We start from the raw sequence: 25,257 nt of genomic DNA, 5'->3' as shown, positions 1-25,257 counted from the left end.
TTACTGGACTGAATTACCCATTTTATAATTGGTTATTGACAATTGGTTTATTGTAAAAATTTTAGGACTACTTGAAACTTACTAATCTATTCTCGATTTGATGAATTATGGAATTTCTGAAGCCTAATGTGTTTTGCAATTCGCTTAAATGCACTAGTCAGATACCGCAACATTTACTTCAAATGATATCCGAACTTGTTGAAAAAATTTTATTCCGGGGTTATTACACGATTTGATTAAAGTCATTGACAAGAGCAAAATAATTCATAGTCAATTTTATGACTCTGAATACTACCTGTAGTCCACACCCATTTTTCTGCTTCCGCATAGGAATAGAAGTAAACATCTGCCGGAGCGTCCACATTAATAGAACATTTAGATGTGTGCTCCTTAAAATATTGCTATCATCATTTGAACTAATTATACTAGAGAAAAGATATGGCGACACTTGAAAATTATATATCATGCGTTATGTACTTTTTTTAACATACAATGCTGATGTCGAGTAAGTTCAATCTGCGTATAATAAAACTTGAATTATACGTGAGAATGACAGTTGATTAATGTTATTTATTAAGTTTAATCAGCATATCGCGTTTCTTATCTACTCTTATATTTAATTTATGTGCAGGGCAGGATAAATAATTTACAGTTTCAATTTACGGACAACTTGTTATAGTCAGGTAATATAACTTCATTTCTATTCTTCGGAAATAGACATTACGGACATATGCAGATCAACAATTTTAAAATTTTTTAATGTATGCGCAAAAGGTATCTTATAACATCTCTTACACGGCAGATGATTTGTTAATAATAAACATGAATACTTCCATTTGATTAATTAGACAGAAAAGACATGGTAGAGTTCTCTTTCTAGTCCTCTTCATGAGTAAACTCATTTAGTTGACATAATGTCACTTGTATATGCTGCATATATATGCAGTTCACTTAAATACAACTTTTTCAACCAATACAAGAAGATGTTTCAATTTTATGCTGAGTTCATATTTAATTACCTTTTCCAAGAGCGCTTCACTTATTTCATCATATAACATTGATTTTGTATTTTGGCTTGGTATAGATAATTGAAACAAATTAAGGAGAAAGAGTAATCTTCTATAAATTATTAGAATTTATTACGTGTCCATCTTTTTGTTTTGTGAAAAGTGATCATGGGTTCTGAATGTTTATTCAAGGTCGAACACGTGGTGTAGAATTTGCAAAATCAAATTCAGATACTTTTAACTTGAGACATCTTCCTTTTGAGGTATTCCTGATTTGTTTTGTTTGTGATGGTCAATCTCTATTTAATTGTATCAGTATTAATATCAATATTATGCGAAGTGCATGGATTAATAAATTCTTGGACTGTCTCAAATGCGTTTGGAAATTTACTCGATCTTCTAAAGTGGACTACTTACGGTTAAATCACGCGCTTTTTTATACATTTCAAAATTGCGGTAATGTTTCACAAAACTATACATATAAATATACACCCAAAATAGAAATTCAAGTTCCTTTGCGTCTAGTTTTATATAATTATAAACATTTCACTTTTATGAAATCGTATGAAGGTCTTTGAACCAGGCAGAATGGTCAGCCGGTTCAATTTGTACCACTCAGGTACATCTTCGTGCAAATTCTTATTTCCTTTGAAGCAATTCACTGAAGTAGCGGATAACAAAAAGTAGAATTATAGAGCGACTAAACTTTTAGTATTTTATTGCTATTATTATTAAGCAGGGCTTCTTAAACTTCTGTCCTTCACGACCCCATTTACGATGATTGCTAGTTTTTTGGAAACCCCACTTATGATTGCGAGCTTCTTGACGACCCCACACATAAAAATATAAATTAATATTTTTATTTATTTTTATTTGGTAACAATACACATATACATATACATATGAATATATATTTCGAGAATTTGTTGAGAACATACAAAAATCAAGACATGATGAAAATAATATAAATATTTGACATTAAAATCACTCGCGACCCCAGAATTTTCCCACACGACCTATAGTTTAAGAAACCCTCTTTTAAAGCAATCAGTGTTAAACTAAATGCATAAATGATTATCGGTTAGTGAATTTTTGCTTCACATTTAAACAATATGAATGTTTATTAAAAGCCGGGGCATGTGAGGCAGATCTTCATAGAGTCACGCATCGAAACCATAATGCTTGTAAAAAAAAAAACTGATAATAGTCATATTGTAAAATTTAACATTTTTTACCTTTTTACTAAATTTGAGAAAATCTTTAAATTTTACCGCCTAATAAAAAATTCTTTCGAGTTTTGACAAAGTCGACGATTATTAAAAGATCATACCATTCCTTGAACTTCAGACTGTTAAAGGTATGATTAACAAAATAAAATATTACAAAAAAAGTCCTTAAACTTCATTATCATTTCACCAATGCATTTAAAAAAAACTTTCGTATAATTATTTTAAATAACGAAAATCATATGCACTAAATGAAATGATATTGAAAATTTTTGAAAGCATTTGAATCGTTTAGGAGTTTTTACCCTTCTTTAACGCTTTTTTGTATTTTTTCATGCTGTGACAAAGTAAAATATTTTTCTGATATTTATGTTTATGCTCATGGTCAATTTCAACATGGTTTTTCTGTGTTGTATTTTCTCATGATTTCTCTATGTTAATATAATATTGCTCTATACTGATACAGTTGAATTATCTTTCAAATATAATACGAATTATTGCAATTACTCGAAGTTGAATTTGTTTGCAACTATTCTATTATATAAAACATTAAATAAGTAAATAATCAATGCCGTTTTTATTTCAATATTTTTTCTAATTAAACAGAAAAAACTTAGTAGAATTTAATTTGAGAAGAATTCATCCAAGCACGATTAGACCTGATTCAAATGAGAAAACTTTATTCCTTTGAGCAACATATAAAATATTGACATTGCAAATATAAATCTCAATTTAATTTTTAAAATATATTCGGTGTAGTGGCCGTTAAATTGGTGCCTTATAATAAATCATTCCTTGCAAAAATATCATTCGAATACTATTAGTTTTATTTTTGGTAATTTAAGATTTTAAAAATATGATCAAATTTATATATGTTCATGATAGCATAATCATCTATCTCAGTTATACAATCCGCCATTGTAAAAGATTAAAGCTCCCTATTTACAGACAGCGAATATATTATATCTATTAATTATTTATACTAATTTTGAGTTCGTTAATGCTACATTAGTCTACCTGACGTCAAACATCAAACATTAAAATATAGTACCCCACCAACAGTTCACTTAATTATAATATTATGTAAAACTTGAACAAAATGTTCAATGATTTTTCAAGCTTTGTCTTAGTCTGTGAGTGTCTGCATTCAATTATTTATTTTGGTCTCCCGAAAAACTCATTTTGCTCACTATCACCATTTCTTCTGACTTCTTAAATATCAATATATTGAGGGACCGTTAATAAAATGTATAAAAAAGTCTAATGGAAAAAGAACCATTAACATCTCGTATGAAAAGGACTGCACACGCCAAACGTTATGTAAGGTTGTCAAAATTTCCCTTCCGCCTTTTTGTATTATAAACCAAGAGAAAAAAAAGCGGAGATATTTGACAACCTAATATATAATATATATATATATATATATATATATAATAATATATATATAGTGTAATTCAAATAACCCTAATAGTGTGGACAGTTGTCGCAATTCCTTTCTCGGCCACTGGAATCTTCGGAATTGCATGTATTTACCAGGTCGAGTGGTGGCCTTACCACACAAGATTTGCGCAAAACTGTGAATATGGCGAATTGAATAACGGTCCGGTTGCGTTCGTCCATTCAGTCCACGGTAATCTCTACAAGGTCGCCGACCTAAATCCTTTCGTACCATATGCAACTGCAATGCCATGACCAACAACCTTTTAACTGTTTCGCCACGAGGTCTAAACTAAACATTTAGCTATATCAATTCAAGATTAGGAGGTCAATTTGCTTTATTTGTGACGACATGGCTTTTATCTCATACTCTGTCGTACCTCTATCAAAAAGTTGTAAATTATAGCAAGTTTGTTCTAATAAGGTGCAATATCTCTGACACCTACAGTTTTCAATTACAATTCCGACGACGAAGCCTAACATTCAATTTCGATTATGTAGAGTCACATGTGAAGATAGATGTTTCAGTTTGTAACCGTTGATCAAATTCGTTCGTTTTGTTTGCATCATTTTTTCGGATCGGTTTCCGTATTCATTTAGATTTTTAACTCACTTTTGTCACTTATTGCTGAATCATATAAGCTAAATGTGTAAAATTGATCATTAATCATTTCACTAAAAATAACACGCAAAATGAGAGAAACTCTTGCAATGGAACAAGAAATCCTAAGAAATCCTAAGAATTAAACAAACGGTAATGTTCACTGCTTACAATTTGTTTCAATCCGTACCCTGTACACCTACATATTTATCGCATTTATTGAATTATTTATATATATGTTCAATCTCAATCACAATAATAAAATTATTTTAATTGTTCATTTGATCCTTCATTTAAAGGTTTCAAAAAAAAAAATTCTTAAACCTATACCAACAATACGATTGTGCATGTATATCAGTACATCACATAACACTTTACATTAGGTACTTATTCTCGTAATGTTTACAAGAACTATTATCACTTAAATCATATTAAATTTAGTTCGATATAGAGATCAACTCGTGAGTTGGTCATTATTTTTAATAACACCACAACTCCCACTCAATACCATTTCATTCTCTAAAATTCTCCCATAACAAAATCCATTCTAGTTGTCACCTCGTTCAAATACACGATATACAGATGTAGATGTACACATCTCATACATAACTTAGCTCAATCTCCACCTTTCACACAAGTTGATTTATAATTCTTGCGTCCTTGATGAATGTCGCATTCATTGAATTGATTCTCAATGTTTCGCCTTAGGTAGTATAAGACATGAATTCCGTAAAGTATTGAGATTCTCAACTTGTTCATTATTACTAGAAATACTCGGAACTGTGAGAGCAGTAAATTTTTATTTTCAAAATATACAATTTAACACTTTACCAGGCAGTGGGTGAATAATTGGGTTAGCTTGTTAGTTACCCATGCGTGCTCACAGATCTGTACGAAACCCATTCTGCTAATCCAAGTTTTATTTCCTAGTACAAGTATGTACTGTCAATTAACTTAATCTATCAATTTGGACAAGCTTCAAAGGCATGATATAGAATAGAGTAAATCTAAGAACTGCATTCATTGATGTAGTTCTTCAGTGTTTAGATATAGATCGTCAAATAAAAGAGATGAAAAGAAAACAAAGTTTCTACTTATAATTAAATATAAAACAAGTCATTAGGATTTTTTTTAATCTTCAGGGGTGTATTTGTTCTAGCAGCTTTCTTGCAAGGATATTTCGGTGGGCTCACCGTTTTGGTATTTATGACTATGTCTGGAAATCTCTTCCTTGGCCGTAACTCCCAGTTTGTCGTGCGAAAGCCAGTTGGGGGTGTATTTTGGTGCGTTGGCGATTTGCCTAAGCAATTCTGAAACCTCTGCAAGATCTGGATATTTGATTGGTTGACGGTACCTCAAATATGTCCAGATGGGTTTCAAAATTGATTTGTAGATTAGGGTTTTGTTTGACATCCATACTTTAGATTTATGACCCAGAAGCCAATATAGTTGTCTACGTTTTTCTTCGAGATGTTTGACAAATGTGTGTTTTCCATGTGAGTCGATGGTCCAAATAGAGTCCCAAATATTTAACACTATTCTTAATAGGTAGCGGGTTTTGAAAGAAAGGTTGGTGTAAGTGAAAATTAATTTAATTGTTCATATAGGGATGAGATAGATAGTTACTTCAAAAAACATATATGTATTCTTTTGCAAATTAGTTTTTTGTTTTTAATTTTCAAGACAACCAAAAAAATATATTCAATACACGACAATAATTAAAGTCATTAGTTGTAGTAAATTCATAGACTAAAAATGTTATATGGTGCGAAATCCTAGATTGCACTAAGAAATAATACGTATTTTTTTTTCTAGAAATCTAAAAAAATAATTTTGTACATACATACATCAGTAGGAAACACCCTAAAGTAGGTAAAAAGTAATAAAAAAATAATTTTAGTATATTTGCGATTTCAGTAACTTACTATACGGGATGTTAAAAACCACGAGATGCAATGAATAGATGTTTCGAATAATACACTTTGCAGCGATTTAAATGTTCAAATTGGGTTAGACTAACACAGAGTCAAGTAATGTGCTAGAAATTTTTTTCACATAGTTGTACGTAATGTGAAATCGTATTATTCTTAATTAAATGTTTATTTTCACAGTGCATACCAAACTGTAGTCTTGAATTACAGTTTGCTCTTTCAGCAATCTCTCCACTGAAGATTTTAGCTTTTGTGTTGAAATAGTCAACAATCAAAATAATACATAAGCCTAAAAATCCATCTAGATAATTATCCTAGAAAATTTTAATATGTAACACTTTAGTTGGTGTTTTTAATACACCACAGAATCAGAAACATATATTGATCAATTATTAAACATTACTAAAATAAAAATCTTTTTCTAGATTTTGAAAATTTAGGAAGCTATCTAATATCTAATTTATTGATCAGTTTATAAAAAAAGATAATTAAACTTCTGCACTATTTTTTTGCAAATATTATTATAATAAAATAGATCATTTAAGAAATGAGCAAAAATTATAATAGAAATTAGAATTAAATAGATCTATGTTTTCCTGTTTGTTTATTACGGTGCTATAAAACTTTGATGAGTAGAATATAACTTCCGAATCAAATAACACATTTAGAGTTTTGTACAATGGGAAGTGCAAATATAATTCTTTTTTGTATTTTTGAAAGTAACAATAAAAAAGACTTGAAAAAAGACAAAATTAAGCTTAGGAAGCGCATTGCGTCTACGTGACGAAATGTCATAATATATGCTTAACGTTAAACATTAGAAAAGATATTTATTATTTTTAGTAATTACGACGTTTTAGTCAAGAATATATTGACATAAGTTCGTATATCAGATAATTGTAGATCTGGTCAGCATCACATTTTTGAATGAACACGTGTGACTTCTTTTAGAGGCACAGACATAGTCTGGGTGGGTGGGATATGTCGAATATATCTCACAAGACGTTTTCTTTGTACAATGAATTACAGCACAACATTGATTTTTAACATAATATATAATACTGAAGTTACATAGTACTAAATATCTTTGTAGAGTACAAGTAATGTAATTATCTAATAATGAATATCCACTGATGATGACATATATATATATATATATATATATATATATATTATAATAATAAATGGTAGTCTGCTCAAAGGCAGGTCCATGGTGTGAGAGCCACCACAACAAATGATTTCCTTGCCCTTCATCCCCCCCTTTATTTCATGTATTTTTCTTTCCAAACTTTTGTTTCCATGCTTCTTGATCATGTGCTTCGTCTTTCAGTTCCCTGTATTTTCTCTTCTCGCGTAAGACGCCAATCTTCTGCATTCTTCTTCTTCCCATTCCTTTTGTTCCTTCTATTTTACCCTCGACGACGACGTCGATGCAAAAGAGGTCCGATCCAGTTTCCTTTTCTTCTCAGAATTCTACTCAGTAGAGTTCATTGAGTAGAAGTTTACTGAGTCTTTCTTCACGCGCTCTTCTCAAGACTTTTTCGTTATTTTGTCTGTCCACTTTATGTTTTCCATTCGCCGTCAGCACCACATTTCAAAACTCTCGAGGTAGTTCTTATCGGCCATTTTTAGAGTCCATGTCTCCGATCCCTACGAAGCCATGCTCCAGACGTAGCACTTTACTAGTCTCTTTATTAGATTGCTCGTCAGTAGCAAATTTCTTCTTCGTGAATGCCGCCTTGGCGCTTGCGACCCTTGTCCTTTCGTGCAGTATCCGTCTCTGGTCAGTATGCTTCTCAGGTGTTTGAAATGATCCACGTCTTTCCAATTCTCGATTCCTTACCGTTATCCTCAGGGGATTATTTCTTTTCGTGATTCTCATCACTTTCGACTTGTCAATGTTGATTTCCATTCCGCATCTTTACCCACTTCGACGATTCTGCTCATCATGTTTTGCAGCTCGGTTTTGTTTTTCGATATCACTACTAGATCATCAGCAAACTTTATGGTGGTATATATATATATATATATATAACAAATAAGTCCTGACCAGAGTGGGCGAAAAAAGGACTCTAAGAACTGAGCACGATCCTGAAAAGAAAAGGAAACTGTATCGGACCCATTCTGCACAAAGAGTGCCTTCTGCACGACATCGTCGAAGGCAATATAGTACTGAAAGGATTGGAAAGAAGAATGCAGATGGTTGATGATTTACGCGAGAAAAGAAAATACAGAGAATTGAAAGCGGAAGCACAGGACCAGGAAGCATGGAAGCAGAAGTTTGCAGAGGAAAATTCATATAAACGAATATAAAGTGATTAATGGTCATTAATTAATAGTAATAAAATGGTAAGGAAAATACTAAACAAGGGAGGGGAAGAATATTCAGTATATGTAATCTGCGATAATAGATAATGCATAAGAATATTAACTTTTAAGGGATAAACTTCTGATTCAACTTTCGAGGATCTACCCAATTTGTGTCCGTATCTAAACATAATCAGAACATAATACATGTCGGTTGATAACTGTACAGAGAAAAGAAAGTGACTGTCTATTATTGGTATTACTCAACTATTATCATCGTCTTTACAATATTTCCAAGTAAATAACTTGACGCTTGAGCTATGATGGTATGCCAATATTATGCATTTGCTTTTAGTCAACAGTACGCGGTCCGATCGTCCATTCTATTCAAGAAAACCAGTTTGTCTTGATACGTGGCTAACAGTGGAACATCAATCGAAGACTAGCCAAGCAACTCGGTTCTTGTTCACGCACCGGCGTTTTAGTTTTAGTTAGTACTACAGATTTACATTAGGATATAATGCGGTTTCGATAACACAGAACTGGATCTCCTAAAGATCACCAGTTCGAATAGTTAATTATATACTATACAAGAATCTAATAAATATTCCAAATAATTTTTCATTATATTTATAAAAGTTCTCGTGTCATCATATTAGAGGCAATACACCTCCAAAACGCTTTGACCGACTTCTATGAAATTTTATAATGACAATCACTATGACTGAGAATCAGACATCTATTTTGACATACGCTTTTGGTCACTTTTACTAATTTTTTTAATATTTTTGATCATTTTTTAAATTTTATTTTTCATAATTTGTAAGTAAAAGACACATTCAAATTTTTATCCTCCTACCGCAAACCCCTATTTCGTAATAGTCATTTTAGTAATCGAATAATTTTTTATCCCGCTTTCAGTCAGTGAATGTTTTCCTCTGAATTTTAACTCAAATTTCCTTACACTTATTTTATTTTAATTATATATTCAAGACTTTATAAAAACAAGATCCACAAATTAGAAAAGCCCTCCAATTCACTCGTTGCTCCGCTGTTCCATACACCAGAATTAGGGAGACAAAAAAATATGGTCAATTAACTTGATCCAATAAAATTATATCTAATAATAAGTAAATAAATAAAGTAATGTTCTGATATTTTTTTAGAGAAATTAGGTATCATACAAACCTATGGCAAAGATATAATTCTTTCCAGAGTTTTTGAAATCTCACCCGATTTGCTAGATATGCAACAGCATATTTCAAAAATGAATATTTAGATTTTGTTTCGTAATTCAAAAATTAATGAATTAATGAAAAGCGGTAATAGTATATGAAAACAGTGAATCTCTAAATGTGCCAATTTGAATAAAATCAGTTTCAGACAAGCCATTTATATGTTGCGTGCTTTGCAGTGAGTAAACTATCCATATTATTTGTGTTAGTTGCCCTTTTTTCTTAAATACCTTACTTCCACATTCACAATCACTTATTTTTTTATACATTAAACATTTTTTAGAAATAATTTTTGTATAAACGTTTGCTGGGTCAGTACTAGACATATATAATTTCAAGTTTATATCAAAAACTGATGAGGTTTATGTGGCATCGTGAGCAGATAACTGTCTTGCGATCCGTTCACAAATAAAATTTGTATTTACGAATTTTTTGAATACATATTTTGAATATAGAAAATTTTGACTGAAAGTAAGTTCTCATTCTGTTTAATTGTAGCAAGCTTCTCCACTTATCTACGACACCAATCCTAGGAATAATGGTGTAACGATTATTAAGCTAAGATGTCTTGTATGTATTCTTTAATATATTTTATATCTCGATACTAAATTCATGAGATTAAATTTAATTTTTTGCAAGTATTTTGTGTTAAGAATATTTCATTTAGAGCCAAGGGAATGAGCTTGCTTGGGTTTTGGAAGGGTATTTTAGAATTTTTACGTGTAAACGAACGTAGTTGTTTTAATACGATTTCAGATTTAGTATTGACTATATACTTGCTTCGTGGATTAGTGATTCGAGCTATGGGACTTTAATTGGGTGTTTCAGATTTGATTCCCGCCTTAGGCAGCCTGAGGTCTAGCAGTAGTGACATCAGTTTCCAACTGTAAATAAAGATAGTAATATATTTCCAAGTGAAAACAGCCTTTATATTGGGATTGTTGCAATATTCATCGCGATTCCATAAACTGAATTAATGAAATAATATAGAGATAGGACAACTGTTTTGGTTGCCATCTATAAATCCGACGTAGGCTATATATAAAATTATGACAACAGTTCATAGGACCTTTAAGTTCTGATTCCTGGTTAAATAATATAAATATTGACTATATTTAAAAAAATATATGATTCACGTATTTCCTTATCCACTAATGGTCGTCAACGAATGCGTATATACTATGACCCTGTGAAGGCTATTTTCTCTTAAAAAGAACGATGTTATTACATCCTAAGTCGAATAGTATTTTTTTAACTATTTCCTATCGTATAGCTATTATTTCACTAGAAAAATAAGTAGCAGGCATTGGATTATACTGATTTCACTCTTCAGTGCGAATGTTAATGAAGCCGAACCAAAATCTAAGTGAACATATTTACAAATTGCTAACATGTTTTTCTCATCATATATGTCTAATGCAGCATATTTATTTTATATTTTCAATGTGAGAATTCGCATTTTATGCAGAAGTTTTTATACCAGTTTTGCAGCAACATAAACCATCACATATTCTATTGCTAATTGCTCAAGTATTTTTCTTACGGCAAAACCGAGCCCATTGTAATTTATTTATTAATGAAATGCGTTATTATGACCAGAAGATTTTCTATAAATTAACATATGCACAATAAGTTGTTTCTATGATTTATAACGGTATTAAGTATCAATATAGCATCGTATAAATAATTCATACTCGCTCAGAAATGCGTTACCGTATGCCAGCAAGTGCAAATTTGTACAATAGACTTCATTAATATTAAAACACTGACTGATATATATATATATATATATATATATATATATATATATATATATATATATATATATATATATAGCAAATCTGTATGCCTTTATGTTTATTATTCTCGAGCTTTTCTAAATAATTTTCATTTTACAATGAATTTATTATTATTGAATGAATATGAATTTCTCTACGCTTCTGTTTTTATTATTATGAACTTTCATTAATAAAAGATGTGTTTATGCGTGATATGATTTTATGGAGTGTGGTTTAGCTAAATTTATCATGTGTAGTTGATTAATTTTTTATATTGATGGCTTATTCTACATAAACCAGGGCACTGAGTAGAAATGAATTTGCAAAATATTTGTATGTTGGTATATCTTTAAGAATATTTTCCAAATATCAAATCTGGCAAATATTTTGCTCTCACTCTCGCAAGATCAAAATGCACAACTTGTTATATAGATCCTTCAATGGTTTAGGCAATATAGATAGATAGTGCAAAAAACTAAAACCATGTTTTTATAAAGATTTCTTCTAATACTGCAACTTCCATTAGTCATATTAGTTGTTCATAGTAAGTTCATATTATTGTATGTACTTGAGATGATAATATCTACAAAATATTACGACTGATGGCATCTATTCAAGTAGATCACGGGGTTTGAATTGTAGCCTATGATGGACTTCCATAAGAAACGAATAAAACTTCTATTTATTTTGCGATATATATATATATATATATATATATATATATATATATTTATATTTATTTAACCTCAAATGTATGTTATTACATTCATGCTTCTTGCTATACTTTTCACTTATTATAATCTACATTTGTTCACTTATTATGTGCATTTATATGGGCAAACATTTATTACTCTCTATCTCGAGAGATCTCGAGTTGGTACACAAATCCAGAGTATCTTTAATATTTAAGCATACCAATAGACGACCTTGAATTAATACTAAAATTTGACTAATATGTAAGAATAACAATAAAACGATAATAATAATAAAATTAATGAAGTTCAATCCAAGTATGTTATCAAAATTAGAATAAAGACGTTTTTCAATGTATTTTAGTTCAAAATTAAGTAAAATTATCTAAAATATAAATTATATATTATAATTTTAGTTAATAAATTTAAATATCACCTTTTCTATTTATTATAGTCTCTGGCCGCTTCACATCCTGATTCTGGTACGATATTGGAGAATCTCAATACAAAATACTACTACTACACGCGCACAAAGGGATTGTTCCGGATATGTTATCCTAAGGAACGTCCTCCCACAGGTATATCATTTGACTATCCAAATATTCTTATTCGATAAATCAAAAACAGAACAGATTTGCTCGAGTCTAAAAAGAAGTAAAATATCATCCTAATAGTTAAACTGACAATAAAAATGATAGATTTTCCAGTTTGTATATATTTTATTAAAATTCTAATAAATCTCAAAATTATGACATGTATTAACAGAGAGTCTATTAATCGGACGTAAACAATTAAAAACATAATTATTTGAAATTCATTCCATTTCACTTTTAATTACATACATGGATGAACATTATTATCTTTTTGAGAAAAACCCGTCATTAGTTGTTAATAATTGCCAATTTGGAGTATGACATTTCTAACAATTAGGGCCTAGATAAAGCAATTTGAACTATTTAATAAATTGGTATACATTGAAGTGAATTTCTACAACACGTATTATAATACATTCAATTAAATATAAGTGATTAATTGCACATTGCGTTATACGTGGGTAACCCAGATTTAGAAAGTAAAATAAAGTAAAAGCGATAATTCTTACTTTTTCCTACAAAGTCAACAACAACCATATACTTTAAAAATTATAATTGGGTATTTCAATACAATCATAATTGATATCCTAAATTTTCATCTCGGTATTGAGATGGTATTTGAACTCATTGTGCACCAGAACCAATCATTATCAGACCAATAGTACCTATAGTGGGATTTGATTTACTGAAAAAATTGATATAATTTGTTTAGAAATATTTGATGTTAAATCCCTCTCTATACTAAAGGTAAGTCGCGGATTTATTAATGCAAGTGTTACTAATATAATGTTTAGTGATTGAATGCCTCGCTTGTCCTATAACAAATTTTAATGAAGTATTTTGCACTTTTTGTAATTTAATAAAATTTTGTTTATTGGTCATTGAAATTGGTCTTTTGATTTCCATGTGAATTCTCTATATATGTATATAATAGATCTGAAACTTTTCCAAAGGGTTTCCAAAAGCCCTCCTAATAATCTGAAATGAAAGAAAAAATGATTAATCTAGAATGATGTTGCAATGGTATATGCTTCGATTAAGTTAAAAATTTTTTTTTGACAAAATTGCGACTGTTTGAAACAAAGGATCATTTTTCTTACCACTTTTTAAATTTCACTATTTTTTAAAAAAAATAGTAAAATTGAAGTTGGGGATGAAGCTAGTATATGAGGCCAGGGATAAGTCTATAAAGTAAATTCTCTGAAAATTTCAAGAGAATCGGTTCAATAGAACTCGAAAAATCTTGGGTATCATATTGAAAAAGACGGTTTTGAGAGAAAGGCGTTTAAAGTCCAGTAAGTTAACAGGAAGGTAACAGAAGAGGATTATCATGGTCAAACAGCTGTATCTTCAAAAATAATTTAAATTTTTTAAAATCCTCTCGTACATGTATTCTTAAATTGTTAAACTTTGAAAGTATAGAACAACATAGAAAAAGACTTTTTTGAATTTTTACACTAGAGCACCCTTAAGTTCTAATCGCTGTTTAAATAATATATAAAAAGTTTCGTATTTAAAATTTGGTTCAAATAAATTTATGGCTGATCAATAGTTACTGAATCACAGTGTAGGGTGCGCCAAATAACATTTTTATTAAAAAATGCTATAAATTTCTCAAATTTCTTTTTTATTTGAAAGTACAATACTTGTGGTTAATTTTGAAAATGATTTCATTGAAATGGCTGCCTCGGCTGGCCATGCATTAGTTACAATCATGTTAATCAGCAGCAAAAAAACGTTAGATTATGGATGATCGTCCACATACTTTAAAAAATGGGTGTTGATTCTATACAAGAATTTAGTTGCAGTATCATTCCAGTCGTACTTTGTTGGTTTTCGTAAATATAAGGTTTAGCTAAATGGCATGTTCATCATTTTCCCTCTTTCTTTTTTTATGCTGTTTAGTATATAATTTCCGTTATGCACCTCCTAACTAAAGTTGTAAGGTTTTATCTGGTAATATAGCCGGCGCCATTAAAGTGTAAAATTGTTAAGGCCGCATGCAAGATTTCTTGAAATTCTATTTGCGGAGCCTTTTCACATTTACCGTTCTTCGGTTAATGCTAAAGTAATCCGCGACTGTCATACATATTTACATTCCACATACCTTGCATATTCATCTTTAATCAATGCTGGCCAATACATATGGCATGTGCTCATAATAGGCCGTAGACATTTCAAGTAACGATAACGGTTCGAAAACTAATGGAACGGAACTTTGATGAAAATGTACGTAATAATAATAATACTATTTATTTATAATTAGGCTTATAGTAATACTGCAACTTCATAGGTTATGAATAAAGATACAACACAATATCTGTAAATCCAAAAATAACGCATTATGGCCCGTTTATGAAGAATCCGGCAAAAGTTTATTTTTATGTGTTTGATCATCTATTTACATAAGATATTCAATCGTTCAGCGCTGCAATTCTTTACAGTGATAATTATTTAAAATAGTAAAACGAGAAAGATGAAATGCATTTTTACTTATTAGTAGACTTAAATTAGGCCATAATTAAAAAAAAAAAACTTCTGTTATGAATTTGATCTAGCAACCTGCTTAGAATTAGGATGTCAGTTTTTATACCACTGACAACGCCTGATTACTTCTTGATGCAATATTTCCGAGGAAAGTGGCGTGATTTCATTTTTTTATTATCTTTTTATATATAAAATTTGCACAGGGATCAGATTTTAAGGATTATATAAACTGTTGTGATGAGTTACTATAACTGCGTTGGTTTTTATAGTTGGCAACCCAAATAGATGTCCTTACTCTGTGATGAGTTGTTATTACAATTTTTATAATACTGATGATTTTTTTTTATTGATGAAGCAATGTCGGATAAGGGCTATTTTTATTTCGAAACATTGCTATCTATATTTCCAAGCAAAAACCAATGTTCCTACTGCTCTACTGCTTAATTTGGAACCTGGAATCTTATAGCTCTAACCGCTAATTCACGGGGCATCCCTTTTTGTTATCTAATATGAACAAATTCATAAATCGCTCCATATTCCACTTTTAACATTGAAACCTTTTGAACATGACAAACTTTTTATTGAAAACCCTTGTGATACAAATAAGTTATCTTGGAAATAAATATTTTAGCAAAGTAGTATAGACGATAATGTAAACAACTAAAACATCTCAACTAAAATATTTTAATAGCTCTTGCAATTCAATTAATCTAGGCAAAAAAATGTGGAAAATAGTAATTTTGGTTTCAAATATAGTTTTATTATCCGATACCTTGGATTTAAAGTTTTTTTTTTATTAAAAATGAATATTTATTTATATCATATGTCATTTGGTCTATTTTGTAAAAATTATTTTACTTTAAACTTGTGAATTAGAAGTGCGTCGGTCGATAAGTTAACAACACTAATTAAATTTATTTGCTAAGTTTATTTTTAAAAAATACTAATTTCTAGATCTTCCAAATATACTCGCTTCTTCACTTGAATAATGGATGTATTATTATGCAATGAATTTATAATCATGTTTATTCAAGGTTCATAAATTGTCATTTCATTTATGTATGACTTATTCTCGTATTTTTAACATGCTTGCATTACATAATCTTGTGTGAATATGTTCGAAACATATTTATTATAATCTTTCATAGTATGAGATAGATATCATAGTACACACTTTATATTTTTAGCGTAAGTATACGAGGTGTGTTCAAAAAGTACCCGGAATTACTAATAATTAAATTTCGCGGGTCTGGAGTGTCTGATTGTCAAAATTTTTTTTTTATTGTGTTGGTATACATGCCCCTAAAGTATGATGAAATTTTCAGCTATATTCACTGTTTACTTTGTCTGTGGTAGTCGCTAAGGTTCGACGTGTTTTTCTGAGCTCGGCAATTTTTACAATGGAAGAATTGAAAAAGTCAAAGAATTTGTATTAAATTTTGCGTAAAAAATGAAATAAAGTGTTGCAAAGTGCAAAAATTCACCAGATATGGCTCCGTGTGACTTTTTCCTATTCCCAAAGTTGAAGAGACCCATGAAAGGACGGCGGTTTTCCTCGATTGAAGAAAATCGCCGAGAGTGCTCAAGGACATATCAAAAAGTGAATATCAAGGGTGCTTCGAAAATTGGAAAAAACGCTGGCATAAGTGTATTATATCTGGGGGGGACTACTTTGAAGGGGACCACATTAATGTAGACGAATAAATAAATATTTTTTTGAAAAAACGAAAATTACGAAAACTTTTTGAACAGACCTCGTATACTTTACGCATGAAACCGCTTATGGCAAGAAATTTATTAACTAAGAATAAGCTATTTATTGTCATAATAGAAAGCATTCAAGTAAAATATATTCACATTTCTCATATATCTCATATATTTCACATATATTCACAGTCTCAAAACAGATGAACACACTAAGAACACATTTTCAGAGAATTTAATTGTTGTCTATGAACTAAACTTAAAACAGGTGTACATATGTACATACAAAGATTAATATAATAATTTCTATTATCTATCCTTTTTATATGCTAAAAATGACCACAAGATGCATTGAGAAAAATATTTTTTATAGAATCTCATTTTCTTCGTATCTACCATCAAAATATTATTATTTCCAGATAATGATATTTTAATGTATTTGCGTATAATGATCTTATATTCTACAAATCAGGTTTTCACAATTCTCACTTCAGGAGAAAATTCATCTCTACACAGCTTCTTCGATATGTGGAGCTCTGGAAATTAGAAATCATTTCAAATATAAACAACTTGAAATGTTACAGAAGTTTATGATTTTTTATTGATATAACGATTTGAAATCCCTTGATTTTTGTCTTAAATTTTATCATCATGGTATTAGGTGGCATTAATAAAACGATCAAAATATAGCATAAAGAATATTTTTCAATGCGACGTTATAATTACTTATTGTTAGGCAAACAATATAAAACTTATTGATTTTTTTCATTACATTTATAGAAAGTTGGTCAGCGTTTTGTATAAGAATTCACTTTCATAGTAAACAAGTAACACATTAGCTATTTTAGTATTTGAAAAGCACAGTACTTTAGACTCCTTTACTAGTAATTATTTTCTAATATATTATGTTATGTTATGTTTCCTAATATAAACATTATATTTAACAAATCAATACATTATTTTTTACCACTTATACTCAATATGCAATACCCATATTTTGATCTTTTGTAGCCTTGTAATATGAATAATTGCCTGCACAGCAATTGACTAAAATGGTTTACAACTTTTATTATCAGAAATATGTAATACCACATAACATAATTATTTAAAAAAAGCTCATGAATATAATATAACAATATATAACAAAACTAATTGCTGGTAATTAACTGCTAATATTCAACTTACAACAAAATAACAAACAAAGTCATCTATCTGTATACAAGAAACAGTTATTATTAAAAGAAATCGAACAAACAACTTACTTTTCACTTTTTAAAAGCAATTTGGTGTACTGATCATGTTATAATGTAGGGCGCTGACTCATTGCAATAATGGAAACTTGTTCGAACAAATACGCTTAATCTTTCTTCATTTGGACCCTATCTCAAAATCAGTATATAGTTTAGCCTGTTATCTCGACTGGCACAACCGTACCTAAAGCTGTTTATTTATTTAAGGTTTTTTAAAGAGAATTTAAAAGTTTACAATTATTTAAATGTTTGAGATCAGAATATGAAAAATATTTGTTCAAATATTTTGTCAAAAATATGGTGTGTTTGAATATGGCTTTTATATACTTCCTGTTCAACTTATCGTCGAAGTCTCTTGAAGTTTTCATATTAAAAATGAAATAAGTACGCACAGCATGTATGTTTTAAAACCAACGATTGAGATCAAAATTTTAGTATAAAGTAGAAGTCACGTCCGACAATGTTAATATAATATATTACTTATTTTTTCAGTCGAGACCTACTTGTCACCTGTGGAGACACACTGTAACAATGTAGATTACTTCATTCCCGATTCGAGAGACGCAACACGTGGATTCTCAGAAGATGCCATGGCTCGTTTGCACATGGGCAGAGCTACAGTCGCTTTGTTCATTGTGGCATTTGCTTCAGTATTTGCTGCCTTCTGGACTGGAGTTGCTGGATGCTGGAGAAGAAGTCCTGGAAACATCACGGCCACCGCCATTCTTATGCTTTTTGCTTGTATGTTGAATTTAACTAGTGGTATACCGTATTGCGCTCTGAGTCAAATTGCAGGAACTTTACGTTCTAAAAATAAATATTAGCAAAAGAAAAGTCATTATCAAATTAAAATTTGAAATCATAAGGCTATTTGAAATATTTCGAAAAAAAAATGAAGTTTGAAATATTTTTCACCTTTTTAACGCAACTTCTCAAACTCAAAAATTAGCAGATATTTATGAATCCATAGTTTTTATCTGTAAAACGAACACAAAAATTGTACTCTATATTATATATGACGTAAATACATATTTATGAACTTACATATATAGGTGCTTATATAAGCCTTTGTAAAGGCTACATTGTCAAACATTGAACTTATTCGTCCTTCTTAAAGGTCTTATTGCAAAAGCAAAAAAATATTTTAAAAAATGTCATGTCAAAAGTTCGCATTTACAATTCAATATATGTTTTGAGGATTTGGATTGGATGTATCCTTCAGTAATGTTCAAAACAAACACAAAAAATAATATAGGTGCATTTCTAGACTTGTCAAAAATTTGAAGATTATAATAAACATTCACTAAAAAATTAAATTATGCATACAAAATTATAATTGGTTCAAAACGGTTTCAAAAAATTTTAGTTAACTTCCTATATTACAGATTACAAATTTAATAATCAAATCATTTTTATTAACCAGGCTTATTGTCTGCCGGAGCTATGGGACTGTGGCACGGAGTTGAATATTACGAAAAAGAAAAAATCGTCGGAGAAGAATACTACCAACAATGGAGCAATGTAAGTTTCTTAAAAAATATATTTTTTATCAATTTTAACAATTTGCATTTCAGACTTATTTTATTCGATAATTTAACAAAGCATTTCAGATTTAAAATATATCACTAGTATTTGTCCACTACCATTGTATTTGTTATAAGTTATTATTGATATTTTACATTTTCAGTAATGATTTACCTATTTGCAGATTCGATTGGAGGAGCAACTCATAATGTTCCTTCTTAAAAGAATTTATTATTGCTTCAACTTTGATAATCTAACTGTAATTCTTTCAAATGTTACTAACATTCATTTGTTCAATTCGTTAGGAAAAAGCAGCAGCTGTGAATTATTCAAGGCCAGGCTCTTTTTATACTTTAACAATCACTGCATTAAATTTTGTTTATGATAAACCAATTCTGAATTACACGAGAACTATAGTTTTCATTTTGTAGTATATTAAAAATTACTTACAAAATATATTATCAAATATATAAGATAATATACACGTATAGATATACCAATATAGAACTGATTTTTTTTTAAAGAATACCGATATTCTTTATTATCACCCACACAATTATAAGTTTTATCAGTGATAAAACTTATAATTGTGATGGGTATGCTACCCAGGTGATAAGCGCGAGAAGTGAGTTAATCTCCATCTCGAATTAGGAATGTTTTAGTGTAATAGGTTTCCCAATCTCGATTTCACACCGCAGTACCCGAAATTTTATATTTACATTGTTGAGATAATATGGATATCGCAAACGAACTTAAACACTGCGCCGCTATAAAGTTATTATATCCTATTTTCAATACATATTGGCAGCAGTGCAAAACAAAAACAACAAATTCTTTATTCTGTTAGACTTTACGTAACAATACTGAAGTCTGGTACGGATGGAGTTACATACTGGCATGGTTATCTTGCGGTACTCATTTTGTATCAAGCATCTTATTCTTCATAGCAGTCAAGTACTTGAGATCGGAAAGGAAGAGAATGGAGAAGCAAAGCACAAGTCTTCAATATGTGGTGCCAGGTACAAAACTTTATAATTTCGACGAAACTAATCTATTTTTTTCTTATCTTCTGTTTCATATTCTGAACGCGTTCTGCTAAATAACACTTCTCCTAACACAAACCTGTTGTATATAATGCTATTTGGACGTCGATGGATCTTGGTAATCTGCTACATACTAATATTTAAAATCTGGGGAAAATTTCGGGATGGTGAAATATGGAAAAACGGGTTTTGTCGACACCCAGATTTTACGCGCTAACACGAGAGTAACATATGACTGGTCATATGTGGTTGCTTGGATCGGAGTTGGAAGTTCATTAGTATCAGCTGTGCTCCTGTCGGGGGCAGCTGTTTGCCTTCGCGGCGAACGTGAAAGGGAAGAGGCTTTGAATCTGCAATACTTGATGCCTGGTAACCAACATTTTATTACTCATATGATTACTTGCAATACTGTCTAAAAATCCAAATCAGACTGCAAAGTTTAAAACTGCTCAATATCAACTTTTAATGCCTTATTAACTTTTAGCTCAAAATTTTCTTTAGTAGTGTAACAAATTTAATTAACATACTCAGAATTTTGTTACGAACCATTCTGAAATAATCTTACATTCATCACAATTGTCATTCATTCATTATAATGAATGACAACGTTATATATAATTTTACCTACGGTAATTGTATGCATTTAATACTTTAAAAAGTAATGACACGGGTAGATAATGATCTAAACTGTGTATCGTGTAATCTTTATAAAATTTCATATAATTTAAAATAAACGAAGAACTTAAAAAAATAATAATTTTTGGTACGGGAAGTTCCAGCAATTTGCCTTAAGGCACGATGCCCTAATTGCCTTAAGACAGAATTCCATTTACAGCTAGTTGAATTATTCAAATCGGTTGATCGGTGTTCCCGAAATCGTCAACGAAAATTTGTATCCGCACACGCACACACACACACACACACACACACACACACACACACACACACACACACACACATACACATACACATACATCCATTTTTTCTAAGGTATGCCAAAATATTCAGAAACCTTTGAAACGTAAAGATATATAAAAAATTTCATTTTCGATTTTTTTGCGATTACTATAACTTGCCCTACGGGAAATTAACAAATTGTGTGTTGCACTGTTCCTAAACCAATTGGATAATGTCTAAAGTTTATTTGGAAAAGATTAGTTGGAAATCTAACGTGCTTGTTATTATCTGCAGCTGGTCTGAGCAGCTTCTTTGCAATTAAAGGTTGATGACTCACTTTTTGCAACGAGAAGATACAACAATTTGCCTTAACGTTTTGTTCCATACGTCACCAGTAAACTATAAACTGAAATTTACTTCAATAACAATAAATATGTTAAATGCCTTCTATGTTATATTTACTTCAATAACAATAAATATATTAAATGCCTTCTATGTTATATTTATTATACGCAATAAATCATGTTCTATTAATATTTCTAAACTATTTAACCATATTGTAAATATGTTCTTGTTATATAAACAATATTTCACAATTTAGTTTCTGCAAATTTAATATATCGTGTGCATACTACGTATTAAATTGCTTTACAATCTTCATCGATTATTTGCATATAAAAAATTTAATTGATATAACTATTTGTTAATTTTGTTTCAGTATATCCACAAAAACAAGGACAGTACGCGTATGCAAGTTATCCAGCGCCTCAAGCTTATCCTGGGCCTTATTTTCATAGTTCTCAGTACGGCCCTTACAATTATTAGAATAATCCTATTATTCGAAAGAATAATCTTGAAACATAATTGTCACGTAAATTTTCTTTTTCAAATACTCTAAGAATTTCAAAATACTGATTTATTCGTCTATTTTAAGAATTTAAAATAGACAAATACATGAAAAGTTTATTATAATATGTACAGTGTTTTGCAGCTAATAATTTATATTTTTTATTTTATTAAGTATAGAATCTTAGAAATTTACTACTAATTGTATTCAATTAAGTAATAATTTAAGTCTTCCATGACAGGATTAGCAAAAGCTATCTGTATATAATCTACCAATAATTTTGCCCTTTTGCAAGTTGGTGCAACTAAATTTAAAATATTACTTTAATCAATGTGTTTTATTTTTACTTATTACTTTTTATGATATACATCAATGCAAAATGAGGGCTCTTATTATTTTGCACTGGGTCTCATGAGGTGCCCAGCTGGTATGAATTGGAATGCTAATAATCGAATCAAATTTTTATAGGAATCTTTGTTCATTATATTTATTTTTGAAATTGCATTTCTGATTGCTATTATATATTCAAGATTTTCTTCTTTGCTTTTTCAATTGATGTGAAAATGTATCGATACTATAGACTAAGTTAAGGAAATTACTTAATTTAATACATTGAGCATTTAATACCTTATATATATATATATATATATATATATATATATATATATATATGATATTCAGTTTTATATATATATATATATATATATATATATATACAAATACCAATTTATTTATTTAAATAACATGTATAAAGAATATTTTATTTTTCAAATTAATATGCTGATGCAACAGATTATAATAGAAATTAGGAACGGAGCATGTGTATGTTCCATACTTTTTTTCATTTAATATAACTATTGGACTATAGGATCTCTAAATTTAGAAACTATCCTTTGTTCTGAAGTAGTATAAAAATTGACTGTGTAAAAAATTTAGTGCATATATATATATATATATATATATATATATATATATATATATATATATGTTCGTCCAGTTTCATTATCCGTCCAGTTTCAAAAATATTTTGAAAATGACTGACTAATAGTTTGAGCAATTCTAACTTTATTTGTTAATACTAGTAAACCTTTATTTATAGTCAATTTTTTTAGTATTACTCTTGATTTATGGAGTTCTTTTTGTTAAAATAAGTTGATTTATTTACTCTATGTAAGTCGTTTTAATTTTATTATAATAAAACATTACCTTACAAATGACCTTATTTGCTTGATTTTCTGGAAGCGTTTTCAATACAGAAATATAGTAACAGCGAAATAATTTTGATGAATGGTATGATATTTTGAGATTTGCATAATCAAAATTGTGTGTTCGTATGAAAACAACTCAGAAAACAGAGAAAAAAGTTGTAAAGTCCTGAGTTGTTGTAAATATTACAATAAGTATATAAATTGAAGTAGCGATTAATAAATTTCAAAACCAATAAATCAATCTTAATTGATACCGATTGAACAGATGAGTTCCAATCATGTTACAAAATAATAACGGAAACGGGAAAATAATATAACAAAACAAGGGTATTAAAATTATTATAATTATATATAAAAGTTAAAATTATATATTCCAATTTTATCATCCTTTTCACCAAGCCACTCCACAGCTATGCTTTCAACCTGCAATAGTGTTCGAATTCCTTCCAGATGCATCGAAACATATCATACCTTTTCTAGGTGACTAGAGAATGTTGATCTCCTGATGGCAATAGGACGTGGAAATGTTTTGTTGATAAACTGGCCTGACCAACAGTCTAGAGGTAGGATGTTTTATTGTTGGTCATCTTTACAATTACATTTAATACATATATTAATTTCTTGATTAAACTTTAGTGAAAAATTATCAAAGTAAAAAAATATTAATATTATTAACTCTATAATTTTTTGTAATTTATAAATTAAAAAACTATCTGTGCCATGGTAAAAGAATCCTTTTGTTAAAAATCATCTTCATCTTTGTAATTATTTATTTTTAACGTGCTATGTATCAATACCGAATACAGACATACACAAAAACATAATTTGGAATCAATATAGAGCGTCAAATAATATTAATTAACATTTGAATTTTAGTCTCGATTGATTCAAATAAAACAATTTAGTTAAAAATTTCAGTTTTGATCAAGTAGCAGTACTATGTTTTTTTTTTTATTTTCGTAGTGATTGCTTTCCAAACTGGTGCAAATGGAATGAATATTTTTCTATTCATACGCAGAATGTTGGGTGCTGTAATTTGATATACAAAGTATGTCTATGTCAAAACTATAGAAAGTGCTTAATTAATTATATTTAATAAAACATATTAAAGTATGTTAACGAATTATAGCGAAAACATAAGATTTTTATATTGACCACATCCAACGAATAAGGTCTTCATGCGATCAGGCCAGCATATATTATAATATTGTTTTAAGTGAATTTAAGTCGTACAGATTTTTTCTACTGCAAAAACAATAATACTTTTTACAATCTTTTGCACCGCGACCCTCTGCTCTAATAAATAAAATTGTTGCGCCCCCCTTAATTTTTTCAACAATTTCATTTTATAAATACTCAACTGATATTATCAGACTACAAATTGATATGCAATATTATGTAAAAATATGCATAAAAACTTTCTTTTTTAATATCATCTCAAAATTGTTGGTTATTTCCAAGAATTGTATTTTGCCGCCCCCTGAGGGGGC

At 29.6% G+C, this 25,257-nt stretch overlaps 1 protein-coding gene across 2 annotated transcripts in view; it reads left to right on the top strand.

The window, feature by feature from the left end:
- Positions 1–22,578, top strand: part of LOC113377609 — a 120,687-nt gene extending 98,109 nt beyond the window's left edge. For both annotated transcript variants that reach the window (XM_026617983.1, XM_026617982.1), the window contains 4 exons: positions 18,741–18,989; positions 19,672–19,769; positions 21,019–21,184; positions 22,431–22,578. In XM_026617983.1, coding sequence (XP_026473768.1) covers positions 18,741–18,989; positions 19,672–19,769; positions 21,019–21,184; positions 22,431–22,537 — 620 coding nt within the window. In that variant the 3' untranslated portion in view covers positions 22,538–22,578. The remainder of the gene's footprint in view (positions 1–18,740; positions 18,990–19,671; positions 19,770–21,018; positions 21,185–22,430) is intronic.
- The last annotated feature ends 2,679 nt before the right edge of the window (positions 22,579–25,257 follow it).

Source organism: Ctenocephalides felis, unplaced genomic scaffold, assembly GCF_003426905.1.
Source record: "Ctenocephalides felis isolate EL2017-DRISC unplaced genomic scaffold, ASM342690v1 CF-g0.4_SCAFFOLD_01886, whole genome shotgun sequence".
In the NCBI taxonomy this organism is placed as follows: domain Eukaryota; kingdom Metazoa; phylum Arthropoda; class Insecta; order Siphonaptera; family Pulicidae; genus Ctenocephalides; species Ctenocephalides felis.
The sequence above is the reverse complement of the archived record's forward strand: the minus strand, read 5'-3'. Positions and strand labels throughout refer to the sequence as shown.